Here is a 22,476-nt window from a genome sequence, read left to right on the forward strand (position 1 = left end):
TTCCCTCATACTCACCGTACAGAAAAGGACATTCACACTCTGGTGTCACCTCAGGAACAGTAACACAAACTTCTACTACCAGGCGCTGTGTGATCCCGCAACACATACACTCAGGAGCTTTGTATCAAACCTGTCGACACAGCACAAACATGAGCAACACAACCTGTGAGAGAGAAGAGATATACTGAGTACTGGTAGGAGCAGGTAGGAAAACAGCAAGCTGGACTGTTAGGCCGAGCTCATGGTGATGACGCAGGCGTGCGCCAGCGCGCACACTCCTGCAGCCCCAGCGATGTGTGAGCTAGGCTGCAGGAGATTGGGGAGGTGATCAGGGGCGTGGCGAACGCGTCACAGAGCTGGTTCGTCCTCATTGGCTGAGCCAGCTCACATGACGCTGATGTGACACGACTGTACCCCGAAATCTCAAATTGACTTGTCTCTGCAAAATATAGCAGCGTTGACGCGCGCAGCGCCGCGGGCACTTGAGGAACTGCAATAGCAAATCAGGTAAGAGTCCCGAAAGTGCGCGCGCACACAGCAACGCCCCCAGCATGAGCGCGGCCTTACAGGTCTGCGCTGAGAGTACACGCTCACATCTGTCACACACCCAAAGCACAGATAGATGCGCAAATATACAGGATTTGTGACCACCATTTACAAGTGGAAACCTGCACACACAAGCCTAAATGAAAACCACTAGTAGCCAGACAGGGAGAACCTAGAGACAGACACATTTCATGTACTGTGCACACAGTGTGACTGGGGGGACACAGAGACAGACCCATCACCTGTACTGTGCACACAGTGTGACTGGGGGGACACAGACAGATGCATCTCCTGTACTGTGCACACAGTGTGACTCGGGACACAGACAGATGCATCTCTTGTACTGTGCACACTGACCGAGGACACAGACAGATGCATCTCCTGTACTGTGCACAGAGAGCGTGACTGCAGGGACACAGAGACAGACACATCTCCTGTACTGTGCACACTGATAGTGGGAACACAGAGACAGACACATCTCATGTACTGTGCACACTGATAACGGGAACACAGTGACATCTCCTGTACTGTGCACACAGTGTGACTGCGGGGACACAGAGACAGACACATCTCCTGTACTGTGCACACAGTGTGACAGCGGGGACACAGAGACAGACACATCTCCTGTACTATGCACAGTGTGACAGCAGGGACACAGAGACAGACACATCTCATGTACTGTGCACACTGATAGCGGGGACACAGTGACATCTCCTGGACTGCACACAGTGTGACAGTGACATGTACACTATGCACCCCATGTGATCGTGAGGACACAGAGACAGACACACTTCTATCTGTAATGTGCTAGATACAAACCCGTGAGGCAGGAATACTTCCCAAAGAGAACCAAGAAAATAAGAGACTTCACACAAAAGAATGTGCAGCAAAAAACTGCACTGCTCAGGGAATCAGGAGCCGCCAGATATATCACAAGAGAAAAAATGTCACATAACGCCAGAGAGTGAAAGATGTCACAAAGAAACCTGGGTCTGTCCCCACGCCAGCCACCTCTTCTGTGTCCCTTTTGAAGAAATGTTTCAGTGCATTACTTCGGCAATACGTATAAAATGTAATGCTAATAAAGTATCATTCAACTTGAAGGGATAAGAGAGTGAGGGGAAACGGGAATAGATAGGGGGTGGAGGACAGTATGAGGGTCAGATACAGATAAATGTACAAGATCACTATACAACTAAAAAACTCTCTCCCTGTCTCAGTATAAGAGCACTACAGTTTAGTCTCCTGCATGGTCGTTTGGTGAAGCAGTGCTCTCTGCGTGTCTCGCATGAAGATCTCACTCCCCCAAAACCTCTCTCTGTGCTGCTGGCTGAGAAGACACTGCGCACTCACCTCCTGACCCTCTGATCATGTAACCTCCCCCCCTCATCCAGTGAGCCGCCGAATCTTATGTTGCCTCTTTTTGGTTCTTATTAAAGATTTTATCCAAATATCAGACTCTTGTAGACTGTCTACTTCTGTGTTCCCCCTTCCTGTCTCCTTTGCCTCTGTGATGTCACAGCTGCTTTAATGACATCACTGAGCAGTGGTGACATTCCCAGGATATTTACGCATGAGTCCAGGGTGGCAAAATCGGGGAGGGGAGGCTGCAGTTACAGAGGCCTCGCTCTTCCCCACAACAATTAAACTGATTGCCAGGGTAGAGCGTGGGGCCTCTGTAAAGGTCTCTTACCTCCTACAGGGGTTGCCACATGACACAGGCGCTGCAAGAGGAGAAGGCAAGAGCGGCAAAAACTTGTAGAGTGAGAGCTGTGTTATATGGAGATGGCTGTGCGTGTTATAAAGAGAGCTGTGTGTGTTTATTAGTGACATTAAAAATGGTTTGGAGGGGAAAGTATGCCTTTTTGCAGATTACACAAAGATCTGTGACGGGTGACACTCCAGCGGGCTAAACAAAATTAATAATTTAGCTAAATTGTAGGAATGGTCAAGAGTGGGGCAACTCCAATGTAATGCCTAAAAGTGCAATCTAATTCACGTGTGTCACGAGAATGCAAAGGCAGAATACACGAGTAATGGCACTATAATGTCCACTACTAGAGAGGAAAGGGACCTATTATCATTATTGAACCTGACTTAAAAGTAGATGAGCAATGTTACAAGGCTGCAGAAAGCCAGCAGGATGTTAGGTTGTATAGGGAGAGGTATTAGGAGCAGAAAGAGGCAGTGACGTCACTTTATAGATCACTAGCTGAGAGACCCTGCTTGCCCGGGATTAAAATTTCCCGCTCCCTCTCCACTCCTCCCGTCTCTTTCTCTGCTCTGCCTCTGCCCCCGCCCCCCGCGCAGCACACAGTGAGACACGGTGCAGTCAGTTGGAGTCTCTTGCCTGTGCTGTCTGTGAGGGGGGCTCTCCCCATGGGGTTAAATGCAGACAGGAGGAGAGGGGCCAGGTGGTTGGGTGAGGTCATAGAAGCAAGCAAGCCAATGAGGCGTGTGTGGGCCGGGCTGGCCACGGACCAATCTGATTGGCCAGAGGCTGAGTGACAGACCGACGGACCAATCAGATTGCCCATAAGAACAGCAAACAATGTTTTCAATTATATAGATAGATTGGTAACGAGACCTCTCCTAGAGCAGGGGTGCTTAACTCCAGTCCTCAAGCCCCCCCAACAGGTCAGGTTTTCAGGATATCCCAGCTTCCGCACAGGTGGCTCAATCAGAGGCTCGGTCAAAGACTGTGATACTAGGTATTTTCTGTCACATTGGATACATCATTGGCTATTTTTGCCTTTTGTTGTATACTGTACATTTGGTGACACCCAGTAGCACTCCTTTTGACACACACATATATATATATATATATATATACACAGTGTTCGACAAACCTATACATTTGCTCGCCCCGGCGAGTGGATTTAACCCCCGGGCGAGTAAATATTGGCCCAAGCAGCACACGTTTGGTACTAGGTAGCGAGTAGATTTTTTTGGTGATTTGTCAACCACTATATATATATGTGTATGTGTATATATATATATATATATATATATATATATATATATGTGCTGGGGTTAGAGCTTGCAGTGATTGTGTGTTCATTAATTAATTGGTAACAATTGTTTGGAGGTTGGTGGACCCTCCTCCCTGGGTTTAAGCTCACACTTCCCCACTTTTTAAGTAGCAGGTTTTTCCATATACCTGTGCAGGACTGGTCTATTGAGACCTTTCTCCCTCCACAGCAGAGGCAAATGAGAATACTCAACAGGTAGCGTTAGGACCTGCATTCTGGTCATGTCGTGACGTGGCTGCAGGCTCATAATGCTTTGGCCAAAGGGGTTTAACTAAATGACCCTTATGAGAATACAAATATTTAAGTATTTTTTGTCACATTGGATGTAGCATTGGGTATTTTTTTGTCTTTTGTCTTATATCTCTCTGGAGTACCAGTAATTATTCACGAATGTTGAGGCTTCTTTGAGGCTGACAGAATAGTATGGTTAGCGTTTATGACTTTCTAAACCCCACGTGTCACTTTTAGTGGGCTAGGATAGCCCCCCCCAATTAAGTCTTGAAGACCAGCACAGACCCAGAAAATGTCTTGACCTGTCATAAATCCAATACATTGTATTTGTAAACCCAAATTGTTGCACCATTAAGCCCTGAACCACCCGATGGATTAAAATACATCATATCTCATGATATTATCATGATAGTTGCATTAAATGAACAAAGGTTATACACATTCAGTTTACAGATATTCCATGGACAGTCAGATATATAATTATGGGCATAAGTAACATTTGCAGACATGATTAAAATTGTGTTTGAAGGTCCATGCTACCTCTTCTATGTGTTTATATGAAGCCCTGCCTTAAGGAGCTTAAAATCTATAGGCAGGATAAGTTGACATTAGATATAGTTAGCTGCGCTTGTTAGAGTGAGAAAGAACAGTGTTTTCCAGAAAGAGAGATAGGTGTGTTATACAGCTAGACATAGCTATGTATGTTATACAGAGATACAGCTGCATGTGTTACACAGAGACAGATAGCTGTGCGTGTTATATAGAGAGATATTTCTATGTTAAACAGATAGCTGTGTGTTATAGAGATATAGCTGTGCATGTTATACACAAAGAGATATGTGTGTGATATACAGAAATAGCTGTGTTATACAGAAAAATAGCAGTGTATATTTTTGTATCTTTCCTCTCAGGGTGGGAAGGGTTTCCTCCAGCTCCAAAACAGGATGAGGCGTGCAGGTAACAGCTATCTGACACTGTTACACGGATAGCAATCTGTCACACTGCTATTACACTATCTGACAGTGTCACATATACAGAGATATCTGACACTGACCCACACCGTTATGTCAGACACAAACCTGGCTAAACACACAGCTGTCTGTCACTGACATACAGTTATCTCTCATGACGCACACAGTTATCCCTTGTATCTCTGGTTGCGACAGAAGATCAGTGATCTGGAGTGGACGTCACTGCTGGCACATCTCAGTCTACACACGGCGCAGGGGGCAGAGCCTGTCGGAGTGGTATTGAGGGGGCATGTGGAGAAGAGAAAACCAACGTAACATTGTGCTGGGTGAGACGCACTATGTTTGTGACCAGTGTCGGATCTCCCATTAGGCCTAGGGCGGCAAAAATGTCCGCCCCAATATACATTTGCCGCGCGCTTGTGTCGATCGGGCCTAATGGGAAGGCACTTAGCTGGCTGCCGCCCTCCTGAATCGCAGCGTCAAATGACGCCGTGGACGTCACCAATGCGACATCACACGGCATCTCGTTGCCATGATAACGTGGTGTCACATGATGACATGACAGTTACCATGGCTACGCGACGTGCGATGTCACGTTGGTGACGTCCTCGGCGTCATTTGATGCTGTGATTCAGATGGAGAAGGGCGGTAGCAAGGACGCAGCCAAATCCGCCACGGTGTGTGACACATGGTCTTGTGTACTTGTTTGTATCTGTGTGCGTGTACTCCTGTTTACGTATTTGTGTAATGCAAACCACTGTGTATCTTTGTGTACGCTTGTGTACCTGCATGTTTTCCTGTGTATGTACATGTGCGTGTCAAACGTGTGATCCTGTGTACATGTGTTATATGCGTGTCCCTGACTTGGGTTACAGCAGTGCATCCTGGGACATGGCGTGTGACCATTACCGTGAAGCTCTGCGCCTCCCGTGTCATGTGATCAACACACAGAGCCTCGTAAGAGCGACACGTGCGCCCCCCTCTACACATCACGGTGAGACACTGTCTGTCTTATTGCCCCTGTAACACTGCAATAACCCAGCTTCTAAGTGTCATCTAAAGTCTGTCCACTCAGAGTGAAACAAAGGGGACAAGTGAGTATGTATAACGTTATTTATATAGCACCATCCAGGTACATAGCGCTTCACAGCAGGAATACACACAGGGCTGCCACCACTCCGGGTTTGACCCGGACACTACAGGTTTCGGCTAGGTATATCTGGACTACGGATTGAGATTGGAAATCTCCAGGTTACTACAGGGCCGGCTGGGATGTTTCATGCAGGGAGATGTGCAAGGCCTCTGCTCTTACCTTCACCGGCCGCGGCATCATGCGGCAGCAACTCCCCTGGAACCGTCCTGGCAAGATAGCTCTGCGACGTCAAATGGTGTCGTGTTACAATGACAACAGGATGTCATGTGATGTGGCTATGAGGCGTCACGTCATAGTAATGCGGCGCAGCAGAGCATCCCATTGTCATGGCAACGTGCCTTAGCCGGATGATGCCACCAAAGAAGGACAGTTAAATATATAAATAAAAAACAAAAAGTCTCTGGGATATCATTGAACAGAAGGTTGCAGCCCTGAATACACGTGACATAATAATATAACAGTGGGAATAAGCGCTTCAGACATAAAAATAACAAAAGGAAAGGGAGGCCCTGCCCCAAAGAACTTACAATCGAACCCTTCTCCCGTCCCAACCATGGTAAAACAGACACAAGGGACCAGTACGCCTGCCCCACCACACGGTGACACAGAGGGTACAAGTGAGTATGAATCTCCATCCTGCAATATTCTGAAGGCAGGGTCACGTGTGATGTGTGAATAGCCCCAGATAGCATTAACTCAGCCCCCTTTCCAAATCACGCCACGTCCTATAATATTTCCTTCACTTTATTGGAAAAGCAGCAGTGAATACAGGTACTTGTGGATGTTGTGTAGTTGTGAGTTTGTAGTTGAGGGCAGGTAGAAAGAGATGGCCTTGCCATGGGAGTGGGACACTAAGGCACTCCCTCAGCCAAGTCAGGAATGAAAAGAAAGAGGGTCCTGCTTGTGACACAGGAATAGTGGTAGGCTAAACAAACTGTCAGCAGGGACAGGGGGGAATGGTAAAGTCCAATTACTAGGAGGTCTGGAGATGTTGCCAGGGCAACCAGAGTCCTGGCAGACTGGAAGGAAAAGGCAACATAGTGATACATCACACAGGCACAGTGTGTGTGTGAGGAACAATACATGCAGCTGAACTTAAGGAGCTGTCAAGCAGAAGGGGGATCAAACAGAAATATGATTCTTGTTCCATGACATGCAAGGTGACACAAAGGGTACTTGGGAGTCTGTCCCTCGCCCACTACAAGTAATAGGGTTGCCAGGTGTCAAGTATTGAACCGGACTGACCTGTATTTGGACACTGTCCAGCAAAAAAATTAGAGGTAATACTGGACATGTATGTGTCCTGTATTACCTCTCTGGACATAGTGACCTGATCAGCTTGGGGGGCTGCAGGATTTCCCAGAGCAGGGAGAGAGCTTCCTCCATCCTGGTTGGCAGCATTACCCAGCAGCAGCCAATAAGGAGGAGGTAGCAGGAGCCTCGGGGCGGGCCAATGAGAGGAGGAAACCGCATTGAGCGGAGTGTGCATGTCTGCGTGCGTGTCGAGCACGTCATACCTTTGCCCAGTATTTTTGGAGAATCCATCTGGCAACCCTAGTTGACACAGTGACACTGACAGAGGTGGCCTGAGAGTCTGTCCCTTCAATAAACTCTTTACATACTTATAATCAGAAAGGGTCCGCCAACCTACACATGGCTGCTACATTACATGACTAGGTCTGCCACTCTTAAAATGGCTACTACATTGTATGCATAGACTACTGTACTTTAGTTTTGACAATCTAAACATGGCCACTAAATTACGTGCATAGTCTGATAATCTATACATGACTGCCACTTTGTGTACAGAGACTCAGATGACACAATTGTCCCCTCCCTCAGTTCTGCTGACAGCACCACTCTCAGCTGTCAGTGGGGTTTCTCATGTGGCAGTTCGCTGCACACTATGGAGGTACTGTACATGTGATTTGAAGACATAACCTCTTTTCACATGGCAGATCAGCAATTGGTACCATCTGTTGTCTGTCCGCGCCGGGTAAAACAGAGGGGATCAGTGAGTCTATCCCTCCCCCCGCAGGATGACACGGGGAATTTAGGAGTCTGTCCCCTTGCACAGTTACACTGACAGAGGGGTCCTGGAAGTTCGTCTCTTTACAATAAAATACTTTCCTGGAATACGTGTTACAGACAGTCCGCTAAGAAAAGTCCAACCGAAACATGGTCGCTAACTGACGTGCGAAGACTGACAACCGAAACATGGCCGCTAAATGACGTGCGGAGACTGACAACCGAAACATGGCCGCTAAATGACGTGCGGAGACTGACAACCGTAACATGGCTGGCACGTTACGTACTTCGATACCGCCAATCTAGCTAGACATAGCCGCTGGGTGATACAGGGAGTCGTGCCCTGTGTGACGTGCAAAGATCGCGCCGAGTGACAGTGTGCGGCAGGAAGATGGCGGAGGGAGAGCGGGCATCGGAGACCGGAGGAGACACTGCAGACCAAACGGGAGAGTGCGGGGGCAGCCCAGGAGCGCAGGGCAGGGCGGAGGAGCTGAAGGCCCAAGCCAACGAGTACTTCCGAGGTAATTACGTCACGTTAGGAGCTATATATACATATAAATACACGAACACTGGGGATATAGCAGCACTCCACTTAAAAAAAACAAATGCATCGTTGCTAACTTCAACCATGTAGTTATACAGGAAAAAGAAAATGCATGCACACCAGAGCTTGGGAAAAAAAATGCAATACTATTTAATAGAACTGATCCACGTTTTGGCTTTTCTGTATAAACACACTAAATTGGTGTGTGCGTGTGTGTATGCATATGTGTGTGTGTGTATATGTATATATATATATATATATATATATATATATATATATATACAGTGGTTGACAAATCACCAAAAAATCTACTCGCCACACAAAAAAATCTACTCGCCACCTAGTACCAAACGTGTGCTGCTTGGGCCAATATTTACTCGCCCGGGGGTTAAATCCACTCGCCCGGGGCGAGCAAATGTATAGGTTTGTCGAACACTGTATATATATATATATATATATATATATATATATATATATATATATATATATATATATATATATATATATATATTGCCCATGGATGTCAGTAACCAAAGCTACTTGTCTTGGACTGGGTTGTAGCGATGAAGTCTAAGTAATAAGGACATTTCCTTTTAATAAACCAGTAATTTCTTTAATACAGCAACAGAAATAACTTCACCTGACAACCGTCTTCTGGATTCTTGCCCACAGGGGCACACATCTGTGTTGGGATAGGCTTCCAAGGAATGACAGACCTTTGGTGCTGGTGGTCTAGGGCTGGGGGACGTGAGATTTTCCCGGGGAGGGGGGGAGGGGGCGGCGGTTACAGAAGCCCAGCGCTCTTCCCCAAGGTATTTAAATTAAATGCCGTGGAGCAGGCGCAAGGCATCTGTAGTAACTTCCCCTACCTGGTCTCCGGCAGCTTCCAGCGATGCATCGCCATGGTAACGTGATGTCAAATGATGCTGCAGGGTCACATGATGCCGCGTTGCCATGACGTCAGAAGAATCCAGACACCAGGTAAAGGGGGGGGGGGGGGGGCGCAGACTGAAAAGTTTGCGCACCCGTGGTCTAGGGTATCTGTCTGCAGCGGCAGGGACTTATTTCTTTACATCAGGCTGTCTGACTGTCCTGGCCACTGGTCCAGGTTGAAATCTTGTAGCTTAGCATGTTGACTATCTCTTGTGGGGGCACATCATCCTAGGGTTAGGAGCTCCTGTCCCTGACTTGCCATCCTAGTTATTCCTGAATAGTGATGAATGTAACATACTCAAGGGACCACTCCCCAGCTAGGATTCATCAAATGGTCATATAGGGCAGAGAAATCAGTAACTCATCCTTTCCAGATGGGGGGCCGCGTATTTACACACTATTTCATCTTCAGCCCTTGTCGATCCACTACTAAATGAAGGCCTCACCAATAACCTTCCGGGTACTGCGGTTTCAAGCCTCTGTATGCCCTAACAAATCTTACTTTTGGTCTTGGTCTTTTGATATCCCATGGATGGAGATTGTACTCTTATTTGGATTCCAACAATGGTCATTTCTTACTATATGTCTGGCCTACTGTCATTTTTATTTCTTCCCCCTTGTCATCATGTTAGACTTTTTTCGGTTTTGAACCCATTCATTCTTTTTACTGTCTCTTCGGGTAATGCTGCTTGCTGGCCAAGATGGACATAGTCCTTAAAGCTTACACCATTTCTAACCATGAATTCGCTATTGAAGCTATCACTTCCACCTTCCTTTTCTTTGATTTCATGGTAGAAGTCTGCTACTTTGTTTGACTTGGAGTTGGGGCATACTTTTGGATTACTGGAAGCCTATATCTTTTTGTTAACTGAATGATGAGACTGGCTGCTCATTCTGATGCGCTTTCCTACTCCAACGTGTTTCTCCATCACTTGTTAACGATGAAGCTTTCTCCACTGTTTCTTCCATTTTCTGTACAGCTGCAATACAATAGGTGTCTGTGTTTGAGCTCAATGGGGCCTTCTATTCTTCTTGCTTCACTAAGGCCACATTATCTCATTACATTTTTCAAGCTTGTCTTCCAGTTCTTGCAGTGCTGCTTCACTGGGGAAGAGTCCACCAGTTGTAGGTAGCCAGATTGACGTTTGAATCACGGCTTTTGTTTAACCTCCCCAGGGATTCACAACAGCTTCTGCCTTGATGCCTTTTTTCTGAAAGCTGTCGGGCCCAGCAACAATCCAGCCTCTGGAGAATGAGGGCTATTGTGTTTCGGCATCTTCCATATTTGGGGATTGAGGCCTTACTTGCCATGCTGCCCTCATTTGCATGTTGATAAGTACCTTGCCCACTTTAGCTAGGTATTTTTAAGCTTTTTATAGTGTTGTTGAACCTACCAGCACAAGTGCCACTATACATCACTTTGAACACCTGGTGCCACTTTGAGGCAGTGAGATAAGTCGTAAATATTTTTTCCCCGGTAACAGAGTCTCAGGTACTCTTCTTCTCTTATTTCGTGTCATTTTGATCTATTTCCCATCTCCTCTGACCTCTCGCTCCCACTCTAATCCCTGAATTTACATTTTCAAGTTTTCCTTTTCCTCTAGTATGTTTCCTTCCTTCTCTTGTGAGACCTATTCTTGCTAACCCTGCTAACTATCTCCCTGTCTCTTTTGCATTTGCCTGTAAACTTCCCACATCCTTTCTTTCCCAGGTCATATGCTTCCCTAGACCCTCTACAATCATGTTTTGCACTGCTTACTAAACAACGCTCACCAAACAAGCAAATGACCTCCCCATTGCTAAATCTCTAGGACATTAATGTACTCTTTTCATTCTATTCAACCTGTCTGCAGTATATGTTGCTGTTGACCGCCAACTTTCACATTTTCCATTCCCTTGGTGTTTGGGACCAAGAGAGCCCCCTCTCATTGTTCCTTTAGTTTATCTGCTGCTAAGGCTAAGTCCCCAGTGCAGCTGGCGGTGTGTGCGGCCGTGCGTGCGCCTCTCACCAGCTCCTCGTCTGCTCCTGGCTATCCCCAGTCCCTCTTCGCTCACTGCGTACTGTGAAGTGTCAGCCAGAAGGGGCTACAACAGAATTGTTATCCCGTGCGGCGACGCGTCACGTTGTGCGCCAATCAGAAAGACTGATGGGTGGAGCTACTTATCCGGTCATTCGCTGTGTATATCCAGATACCGGCCAGCAAACATGCAAATGAGTCAGGCGGTTCATTCCTTCACTGCAGAGTATTTGCCCTGCTACAGAAAGCTTTGTGTATTGTATGGGGGGAGACAGAGTGGCATGGGGGAGAGCGACTGTATGGGGGGGAGGCAGAGTGGCACGGGGGAGAGGGACAGCCCCCAGGCATGGGCGTGCCCACCCGGCCCATCTTGGCCACGCACCCCTAAGCGCCGGAAATAAGCTCCCTACAGACCGCAGATCGCGGTGAAGCACCGTGCACGCGCCGCCAGGACGCAAGGGAGGCGTGCCGGAGCATGCAGCGGGGCCTTAGCCTAACACCTCTTCTTCCTCTGTTGATCTATGTGTTGGTGTACCACAAGGCTTGATTCTGGAACGTCTCTTTCTCTCTTTGCACACTCCTTTTTTGACCATATTAATTTTTTTGGCCTCAGGTATCACCTGTATGCAGCTGACACAACTGTATCTTTCCACACTGAGCCACACATCTGTAGTACAGGCCCAGGTCTCCAGCTGCAGTTTATATGCTGGATAGCAGCTACACTTGATTCTCCACATACCTTAATACTACTACTAAATCTTGCCGTTTCTTTCTCTATAACATTGCTAAAATCCAACCTTTTCTGTTTCTCTATTACCAAAATGTTAATGCATGTCCTCATTCTCTCCCGTTTTCTGTACTACTGCAACAGTCTCCTTACTGGCCTCCCTGCCTCCCAGCTTTCTACCCTTTAATCTACTCAATGCTCCTGCGAGGATATCTTCACTGTACTCTGGATCAGCCTCTGCTAATCTCCTACTGAAAACTCTGTTGGCTCCCTATATAAATTCCACATTCACTACAAAATCTCCTCTCAAGGCGCTCCATTCCTCTGCCTTTACCTCATCTTTGATCTCTCTCACGCCTACAACCCTTCCCACTTGCTGCACCCTCTGGAACTCTCACTCTCAATGTTTGCTGAGCACCTTCTCTGTCCAACTTCAAAACTCGTCTGCACCTCGCCTGTTCAATGAGGCATTTTATCACTAAACTGCAGTATTCTCTTATACACTCTAACTCTGGGGTGCGCGAGATTTTGTAAGTGTGGCGCGGAGCCTACAGAGGCCCCACGCTCTACCCCAAAACATTTTAAATAAATGCCGGGGAGCAGCGCATGAGGCCTGTAAGTTCCATTGTCTGCGGTGGCTTCGCGCGATGCGTTGCAACGCGATGTCACATGACGGAGACCTGGTAAGAGTGGGGGGGGGGAGCAGACAGGGGTGCAGAGGAAAAAGTTTGCACACCCCTGCACTAACTGATGCATTCAAATGTACTCTAACGGTTTCTAGCCGTCTTCCCACGTACCAATTTAGAGAGTTAGATCTTTTAGACATGGACTCCTTTCTCCCAATGTCACCTTTATGTCTTGATGCACTTATCTCATCTGTAGTGTTACATTCCCTGTATTGTAGTGTACTGTTCAAAAACAAAAAAACACAAGTACAAAGCTCCGCATAAATGGTTGGTGCTTTAAAAAAAAATATACGTACATGAATACACATATGTAGTGCCTGTGTATAAACCCACCAGGTCCCCTTAAACAAGTCACTGCCATTAGTAAACAAATGGGCGTTCAAATCTTGTGAGCCAATAGGAAGTGTGCTTCCTATGGGATCGCCATTTAAACCCCTGCGGAGAACACGGTTAACTTCGCTAGTAAGTATTTTGGGGAATGGAGGATTCCTGGAGCTTTAAGAAAAAGGAAAAAGAGGGGTGTGGCTCTGGGGGATCTCCAGTGTGACCACGTGAACGCGCCATCACATACAACGGAAAGGAATTGGTGGTCGTCCTCTTCCGTCCCGCTCCCCGATTAGATCTCGAACTCTGCTACAAAAGCGAGCAGGTAGACTGTGATGTGGCTATAACGTCATGGCTCCCCTTGAGTGCTGACCCCATGACGTAGTAGCTAAATCCTATAGGGGGGTGGTCAAAAGGTTAAACCTGTCGCTGCGATTAAAACACTTTCTTCCCGTAAGGGACTGACACCTTAAAGATGCAATCCCGTTTTCACTGTGCATATTGCAGAAACAAGATGGCCGTTGGGCCAGGGCTCGCTCCGGCAGCCAACAGAAAATCAATTAACGTGAGGCTTTCCATTGGTGACCCCATTGGTCATTTATGTTAAAACCAGCACAGCAATTACAAATATCCCTGGAACAGGGGGGTCCCTGGATGTTGGGGGACCACCTATCTGTTCTGGGGGACCCACCCCGGTTCAGGTTTGATGTGTAAAAAAAAAAAAAAAAAATGTCTGAGGTGGATTACTGCTTTAAACATGTCACCGCCGTTAGTGCACTTGGGTCCCAGAAGGGACTGATCCTTTAAACATATCACCGCTATTAATACACTGTGAGTCCTATAAGGTGAATGAGGACAGACAATGCATACACAGGAGCTGCAAACCCACTGTTGTAGTGTAACTGGTTACTGATCATATAGGATGAATACATCACACAATACACAGACGCCACAGAATGAACAGTCTTGCATTCTAATATCACTCCTAGCGTTCCTGACACTGAGCACAAACCTCATGGATGTCATTGCCCTACAGATTTTACCAGTCCATGTATGGATCCCATGCAGTGTGTCTGTCTTTGTGTCCATCTGTGGGCAGGAGACACGTGTACATTTAACAGTGCTGCAAAAGAATGCAAGATAAATGATCTCTCCCCCCTTGTCCCCCACCCCCCTCTCTCTCTCCCTGTTCCCTCTCTCAGTGAAGGATTATGACCGTGCTGTGCAGTATTACACACAGGCCATAGCTCTGAGCCAAGACTCCGCTATATACTATGGGAACCGCAGCCTGGCGTACCTCCGCACAGAGTGCTACGGGTATGCTCTCGCAGACGCCTCCCGCGCCATCCAGCTCGATGCCAAATACATCAAGGGCTACTACAGGCGGGCGACCAGTAACATGGCACTGGGGAAGTTCAAGGCTGCACTTAAAGACTATGAGACGGTCAGGCACACAGTCCCGCTTCCTAACTCGCCCCTCTTCTTGTCTCTCTGCATCTCTCGCTCTCTCCATCCCACTCCTTGCTCCCTCCCCCTTCGCTCTCTCTCCCCCGTCCCCCACCGTGGCACTCTGTGTCCCCCATCTTGCTCGTCTCACCCGTCCCCCCCCCCCCCCTTTCCTATCTCTCTTCACACTCCCTTTCTTCGCAGGTAGTAAAGGTTCGTCCTCAGGACAGGGACGCCCAGATGAAGTTCCATGAGTGCAGTAAGATGGTCCGCCAGAAAGCATTTGAACGAGCGATCGCCTGCGAGCAGCAGAACCGATCCGTGGTGGATTCACTGGACATCGAAGGAATGAGTGAGAGGGGGAGCTGGGAGGAATAATGGCATGGGGGAGGAAATAGTCGGCTCCGCCCCGACACTCTCGCTCACAATTGACCTCCCACGCGCTCACCATCGGCCCAACCCCCCCCGCCCCCCTGCTCTCGCTCACCACTGGCTTGTTTCTCCCCCTGCTTTCGCTCACTATCGACTACACTCCCTGTCCCCGGTCTCACTCACCATCGGCATGTACCCTCCCCTCTTGCTCGCTCATGCCCCCCCTCTCACGTGCCTCTCTCTGTCTCTTTAGCTATAGAAGATGAGTATACGGGTCCACAGTTACAGGATGGGAAGGTGACTTTGGATTTTATGGTGGATTTAATGCAATTTTATAAAGATCAGAAGAAGATTCACCGGAAGTGTATATACCAGGTATAGATAGATATTGTGTGTGTGTGTGTGTGTGTGTGTGTGTGTGTGTGTGTGTGTGTGTGTGTGTGTGTGTGTTTTTCACGGTACTTCAAAGTGAAAACATGAGTTTATTACTTTATGAACGTTTCGGTTCGCACAGGAACCTTTCCAAAGACTTGCGTTTTTCTGTCTGTATACAAATCCCTTTCTGGAGCACCCAGGCAATTTTGTTCTAGTTAGTGGAGTCCAACTCCTCTTATTTTTATATATTTATATTGTACCACACGGAGGGGATATAATGATACTTCATAAATAAACAATTGTGTGTGTGTATGTGTGTAAAAATAAATAAATATATACACATATATATTATATATATATTACACATATATATTATACACACACATATATATTATACACACATATATATTATACACACATATATTATACACACATATACACAGTGGTGTGAAAAAGAAAGTACCTCCTCTTTGAATTCTATGGTTTTACATATCAGGACATAATAACAATCATCTGTTCCTTAGCAGGTCTTAAAATTAGGTAAATACAACCTCAGATGAACAACAACTCATGACATATTACACTGTGTCATTATTTATTGAACAAAAATAAAGCCAAAATGGAGAAGCCATGTGTGAAAAACTAAGAATACCTTATGATTCAATAGCTTGTAGAACCACCTTTAGCAGCAATAACTTGAAGTAATCGTTTTCTGTATGACTGTCAGTCTCTCACATAGTTGTGGAGGAATTTTGGCCCACTCTTCTTTACAAAGTTGCTTCAGTTCATTGAGGTTTGTGGGCATTTGTTTATGCACAGCTCTCTTAAGGTCCAGCCACAGCATTTCAATCGGGTTGAGGTCTTTCCTCCTTGGCATTGTGTTAACACACACCTGAGTGCTCCAGACCAGCAAACTGCTAAAACTTTGGCTTTTACAGAGGTGGTCACACTTGCTGATCAATTAATCAAAGGCATTTGATTAGCAGCACCTGTCTGCTACTTAGCATCCTAATTCCTAAGGAAGCAGTAAGGGTGTACTTGGTTTTTCACACATAGCTTCTCCATTTTGGCTTTATTTTTGTTAAATAAATCATGACACGGTGTAATATGTCATGTGTGGTTGTTCATCTGAGGTTATATTTACCTAATTAAGACCTGCTAAGGAACAGATGATTGTTATTATGGCCTGATATGTAAAACCATAGAATTTAAAATGTGTGTGCGCATATACACACACACAGACGTAGCCAACGTTATTGCACTCGCAAGCCATTGTTTCGATTAAGCCACGCAGGGGAGGAGGCTGGGCTACAACGCTAAATCAACCAGCAGGCGCAATCACGTTGGCTACATCTGTATATAAACCGTGTGTGTATATTATTATTATTATTTTGATATAAAGCACCATCATGTCCTGCAGGGTAGAATTTTTATTTATTTATTTATAAAATGTTTTACTAGGAAGTAATACATTGAGAGTTACCTCTCGTTTTCAAGTATGTCCTGGGCATAGAGTTAAAATGACAAATAGTACATGGTTACAAATACAGTTACATAAATGAACAGGGTATACATTATACACAAGACATTGCATGCACAGTTAAAGATAATATATATTATGGGCGTATGTAACAGTTACAGACCAGATTAAAATGTGAGACAGCTTTGGTTTTGAAAGAACTTTGAAAGAATAGAAGGTGAAGTAGCTGCTTATTGTGGGAGCGAGTATGCCTCAGGATGGAGTTTGTTCCAGCCGCACAGTTAGTCCCATTTAGGGTGGGAGGGGGGGTTAGGGTGAGTCAGGCTTTTTTGAAAAGGGAAAAGCTGGGGGAGAGTCTCTGTGTAAGGGAATTTCAGAAAAAGGGCGCGGCACAGGAGAAGTCTTGTGCGTAGAAGGGAGTACAGGGAGGTTATAAGAGAGGATAAGTCGTGGCCAGAGCAGACGGGGCGCTTAGAGTAGTATTTCAAGGCAAAGGCAGAGATAGAAGGGAGGTACACATAATGTGTGTGTGTTTGTCTATACATACTACATGTGTTTGTATATGTACACACATACACAAACTTCTCTCAACAGGGCAATTGATTAATCAGCCGAAATAGAACAAGACTCAGGCACTCGCAGCTCTAGAAATCCAAGTGCACAGGTTTGCTGACGAGAGACGGCCATGTTTCGGTCCAAGCCTTGAGCCAGACAAAAACAAAGCGCAGAGAACTCGCCTCGGTGAGAACGCCGAAGGTAGTGCGTAAACAGCTGCCCAGGTTGCTAGGGAGAGTGGACAGAGACAGACGGGAGCCCCCCTCTTGTGCTGACCACAAAGTACCAAATAGAGTGCAGAGCTAGTCCTATGGAAGAGGCGGTAGACAGACCACTTAGTGTAGTCTCGTAGGAATGGACTACAGGGAATAATGGTCACCAATTTAAACCTGATAACGCCATAAATGTCAGCAAGAAATTTGAAAATAATGAAGTAATTACAGAGGGTAGGGTAGTAATGCTACTGAAACCTCCACTTACACCACTAGAGGTGTCGGTATGTATCACAGCGAACGTGCGCACCCTATATATCAGAATATTTGGGGCCCAGAAAAGGAACATAACTGAGCTTCAAGAGGATATTATAAATGACACCTAAAAAGAGCAGGCTTGTGAAACTGCACTAAAGGCCTGTAAAGTCTGAATAGGAGCGCAGTGACAGCTGTACATTCTCATTGATTCCCCAGGGGGCCCCTGTGTCCAATTAGAAGATTACCGCCACCTCTCTGTAAAGAAGCCCATTGGAGAGGTCTCCGAGGCCGGGCACAGGAATGTGGTCAGTCAGTCAGGGAAGGAATGGCAATTGGGGAATCAGTCAGTGTTTGGCTACTGGTTTGTCATGTAGGGCTTCCCAAATAGAACAATGTCCTGCCTGCCTCTTCCAATTGTTCTTACATGGGCAGATGAGCCGGTGTTTGATTTTGAAAACATTTGGGGGGGGGGGGGGGGTTATTCCGTCTCTTGAAGGTTTCTGAACAGCCTGGGCAATCGGTGGCAGCATAAAGGTCGGTCTCTGGCTTGTTAACCTGCACGCTTCAATTTTAGACCTGCAAGTGCCTGAGCCACCTTCATATTTCTGATGCATATAATACACGTACACACACGTACACACACGTACACACACGTACACACACGTACACACACGTACACACACGTACACACACGTACACACACGCAGAACAGCAGGCACTCACAAATTAAAAAAGTCGATATTTAATATTTAACTTTTCGACTGCCCATGGAGCTCTTGAAAAAGGCTCTATTGGGAGCTGACATGAGTATTAAATATCACCGTTTTTTAATTTCTGTAGTGCTTTTTGTATTTTGTCTGTCCTCTACTTTTGTATTTTCCAATGCATGGACGGTATACATTGTTCAAGATAACACTGCGAAAAGTGAGTGCTATGCTTCTGGTGTGTGTGTGTGTGTGTGTGTGTGTGTGTGTCTCTCTGTTTCTTCATGTCACTCTTCAGTCTGTGTGTCTGTCTCGCAGATCCTGGTACAGGTGAAGGAGATCCTCTCTCAGCTCCCCAGCCTGGTTGAGATCTCTCTGGAAGAGGTTCGTACTCACTCTTTTGACAGTCTTGCTCTGTCACAAACTCTATTTCTGTGTAACGCTCTCTCCCTGTCTTCCTTTATCTCACACTGTTCATCTTTCATGTTTTTATTTATAAAATGTTTTACCAGGAAGTAATACATTGAGAGTTGCCTCTCGTTGTTGTCCTTGTTTCAAATGTTCTAGTCCATCGCATGCTCTCTGTGACGCTGTCTCAATTTCTTTGTGGCAGTCTGAGCAGGTGACAGTCTGTGGTCTTTCTCTGTAGGACTCTCTCTAATATGCTTCTTTTTCTTACTCTCTGTGACGGTTTGCGGTCTCTGTCTCTCTGTGGCAGTCTGGGCAGGTCATAGTCTCTGCTCTCTCGTACTGTCTCTCTGTGACAATCTGAGCGAGTGACAATCTGCTGTATTTCTCATACTGTGTTTCTTTTGGTGACAGTCTGAGCAGGTGACGGTCTGTGGTGACACACACGGGCAGTTCTACGACATGATGAACATTTTCCATCTCAACGGCCTCCCATCTGAGAGCAACCCCTATGTATCCTTTACTGACCTCTCTGCTCCCCGTCCGTCTGACCCTCTGCACCTAGGAATTCGACAATCTGCCACCTCCATTTAGCCACTGTGGGACAATTTGCCATGGCCGTTTCACAGCAGAGTTTATACTTTTATGGGTTGGTAGTTAAGTTTAGGAATGTTGAGGTCCTAGATTGCAGTTATCGGCATTACCCAAAATGTCAGAGAATCCCCCAGACTCCCTGGGTCATCTGTGGTGGCCAAACGGCCATGGCCAACTGTCCCAGACCCCTGCAATCTCCCTCCCCCATGGCTGTGTTGAGCTTGCCTGAGCCTCTGCAGATATTTAACGGGGACTTTGTTGATCGCGGCTCGTTCTCTGTGGAGGTAATCGTGACTCTGTGCGGCTTTAAACTGCTCTTCCCGGGTCACTTCCACTTGCTGAGAGGTGAGGTGCTCCCTCACTACTATACCACTTCCATCTGCTGAGGTGACTCCTCCTAATTACCATAATCACATCCTCTCATTACCCTTTATTAGTGTAACCACCCCATATTATCCTAACGGCCCCACTCGTCATAATCCCGCCTCTCATTCTGACCCCTTTGCTATCTGACTCCCCCCCTTTCTCCCAGGAAACCACGAAACGGACACTATGAATCAGATGTACGGATTTGAGGGGGAGGTGAAGGCCAAATACTCAGCGCAGATGTTCCAGCTGTTCAGTGAGGTCTTCCAGTGGCTCCCTCTAGCCATGTGTGTTAACCACAGAGTGCTGGTAAGAATGTGTGTATAATATTTAATATATGAGTGAAAAAGAGAAAAAGTAACCCGTAAGGGAGCACTCAGGTATGCAATTGATGTATTTAGTTTATTTAATTTGACACAGTGCAAAAAGGGATAGATAAACAGTAAATGATTAAAAACACTTAAAAAATAGACATGGACCCCTGTCACGGGTGCTACCCTTAAATACAAGTGAACAACACTAGGGAACGGTTAAAATCGTCAACCATAAGCATGAAAAGGATAGTGACTCAGAAAACACTAGGGTAAATCAAAATGTCACAGCAGGTTAATGGGTTCTCAGGCACCTATACAAAGCTAAGTTATACACACTATACACCAGAAAATGGACTAATCAAAATATTAATGACAGTCTCGAAGCGTCCCACATCTACATGAACATACAGTGTATATGGTTAATACCAGCAGAGTAAGTATGTCACTTGTAGGAACAGGTGGTGAGATGAATGAATGACCCTAGATGTCTAGAGCAATAGAGTGTGTTAATAGCATATAAAGGAAAATGCCTGATAAACGCCTATTGAATAACCTGGTGTTTGAAGTCAGTGTCCCTAATGAAAATAAAGAATAAATTGTCACAGTCCAAAAAAATTTTGTTGCACAGGTTCAGGGTAGCATAATTACGTGAGCCATGGGTCAGGGGTCCTGTCTAGCACCCCCACTCCGACGCGTTTCGTCCAGAGACTTTGACTAGGAGTGGTGAGGGAGCTGGAGCTCGGGACTGTTTATGTAGGGATATTATTCGCGCCAAAATCGGATGCGAGCGGCAGCAGCTGCGAGTGTTTGAGGAAAGTTACTTCCTGTATGCCGTGTCTGCGTGTCATGCTGGCACGCATAGTGTCCGCGCGGTGTAGTCTGCGCATGCGTGGCTTGTAAATGCCGAGTTCTACAGTTATATCTACTGCGCATGTGTGTAAGGCGGCCTGCCCCCCTCCATGTCTAATATGCAAGTGCATAGAGCCTCACGATACTCTAATGGTGTGTGTTAACTAGGATCGCGCATCGCGCATGCGCGCTAGGCATATCTATAGATCCGTGCGGTTCTGCACTATGACACCAGTCTACCATAAGTGTGGAGGCAGAAGCAGATGTCTATTGTCACATATGTACAGGATATTGATAAAGTCAATGTAATTATAGTACACATGTGTTAGACAGAGCCGCAGCAAGCCTGATTCAAAACGAAACTAAGTGGTACCACTTAGTTTCGTTTTGAATCAGGCTTGCTGCGGCTCTGTCTAACACGTGTACTATAATTACATTGACTTTATCAATATCCTGTACATATGTGACAATAGACCTCTGCTTCTGCCTCCACACTTATGGTAGACTGGTGTCATAGTGCAGAACCGCACGGATCTATAGATATGCCTAGCGCGCATGCGCGATGCGCGATCCTAGTTAACACACACCATTAGAGTATCGTGAGGCTCTATGCACTTGCATATTAGACATGGAGGGGGGCAGGCCGCCTTACACACATGCGCAGTAGATATAACTGTAGAACTCGGCATTTACAAGCCACGCATGCGCAGACTACACCGCGCGGACACTATGCGTGCCAGCATGACACGCAGACACGGCATACAGGAAGTAACTTTCCTCAAACACTCGCAGCTGCTGCCGCTCGCATCCGATTTTGGCGCGAATAATATCCCTACATAAACAGTCCCCAGCTTCAGCTCCCTCACCACTCCTAGTCAAAGTCTCTGGACGAAACGCGTCGGAGTGGGGGTGCTAGACAGGAACCCTGACCCATGGCTCACGTAATTATGCTACCCTGAACCTGTGCAACAAAATTTTTTTGGACTGTGACAATTTATTCTTTATTTTCATTAGGGACACTGACTTCAAACACCAGGTTATTCAATAGGCGTTTATCAGGCATTTTCCTTTATATACTATTAACACACTCTATTGCTCTAGACATCTAGGGTCATTCATTCATCTCACCACCTGTTCCTACAAGTGACATACTTACTCTGCTGGTATTAACCATATACACTGTATGTTCATGTAGATGTGGGACGCTTCGAGACTGTCATTAATATTTTGATTAGTCCATTTTCTGGTGTATAGTGTGTATAACTTAGCTTTGTATAGGTGCCTGAGAACCCATTAACCTGCTGTGACATTTTGATTTACCCTAGTGTTTTCTGAGTCACTATCCTTTTC

The 22,476-nt window shown here is 46.3% G+C and overlaps 2 protein-coding genes across 7 annotated transcripts in view; both read left to right on the forward strand.

The window, feature by feature from the left end:
- MEIOSIN (meiosis initiator) overlaps positions 1-2,004 on the forward strand; it is a 44,517-nt gene extending 42,513 nt beyond the window's left edge. For all 6 annotated transcript variants that reach the window (XM_075608817.1, XM_075608811.1, XM_075608812.1 and 3 more), the window contains one exon: positions 1,767-2,004. In XM_075608817.1, coding sequence (XP_075464932.1) covers positions 1,767-1,914 — 148 coding nt within the window. In that variant the 3' untranslated portion in view covers positions 1,915-2,004. The remainder of the gene's footprint in view (positions 1-1,766) is intronic.
- A 6,242-nt stretch (positions 2,005-8,246) lies between these two features.
- The window catches only part of PPP5C (protein phosphatase 5 catalytic subunit), a 26,110-nt gene continuing 11,880 nt past the window's right edge, over positions 8,247-22,476 (forward strand). The window contains exons 1-8 of the mRNA XM_075608822.1: positions 8,247-8,482; positions 14,396-14,637; positions 14,844-14,991; positions 15,265-15,386; positions 18,914-18,979; positions 19,418-19,516; positions 19,837-19,942; positions 20,130-20,272. Coding sequence (XP_075464937.1) covers positions 8,353-8,482; positions 14,396-14,637; positions 14,844-14,991; positions 15,265-15,386; positions 18,914-18,979; positions 19,418-19,516; positions 19,837-19,942; positions 20,130-20,272 — 1,056 coding nt within the window. The 5' untranslated portion in view covers positions 8,247-8,352. The remainder of the gene's footprint in view (positions 8,483-14,395; positions 14,638-14,843; positions 14,992-15,264; positions 15,387-18,913; positions 18,980-19,417; positions 19,517-19,836; positions 19,943-20,129; positions 20,273-22,476) is intronic.

Source organism: Ascaphus truei, chromosome 7, assembly GCF_040206685.1.
Source record: "Ascaphus truei isolate aAscTru1 chromosome 7, aAscTru1.hap1, whole genome shotgun sequence".
Lineage (NCBI taxonomy): Eukaryota > Metazoa > Chordata > Amphibia > Anura > Ascaphidae > Ascaphus > Ascaphus truei.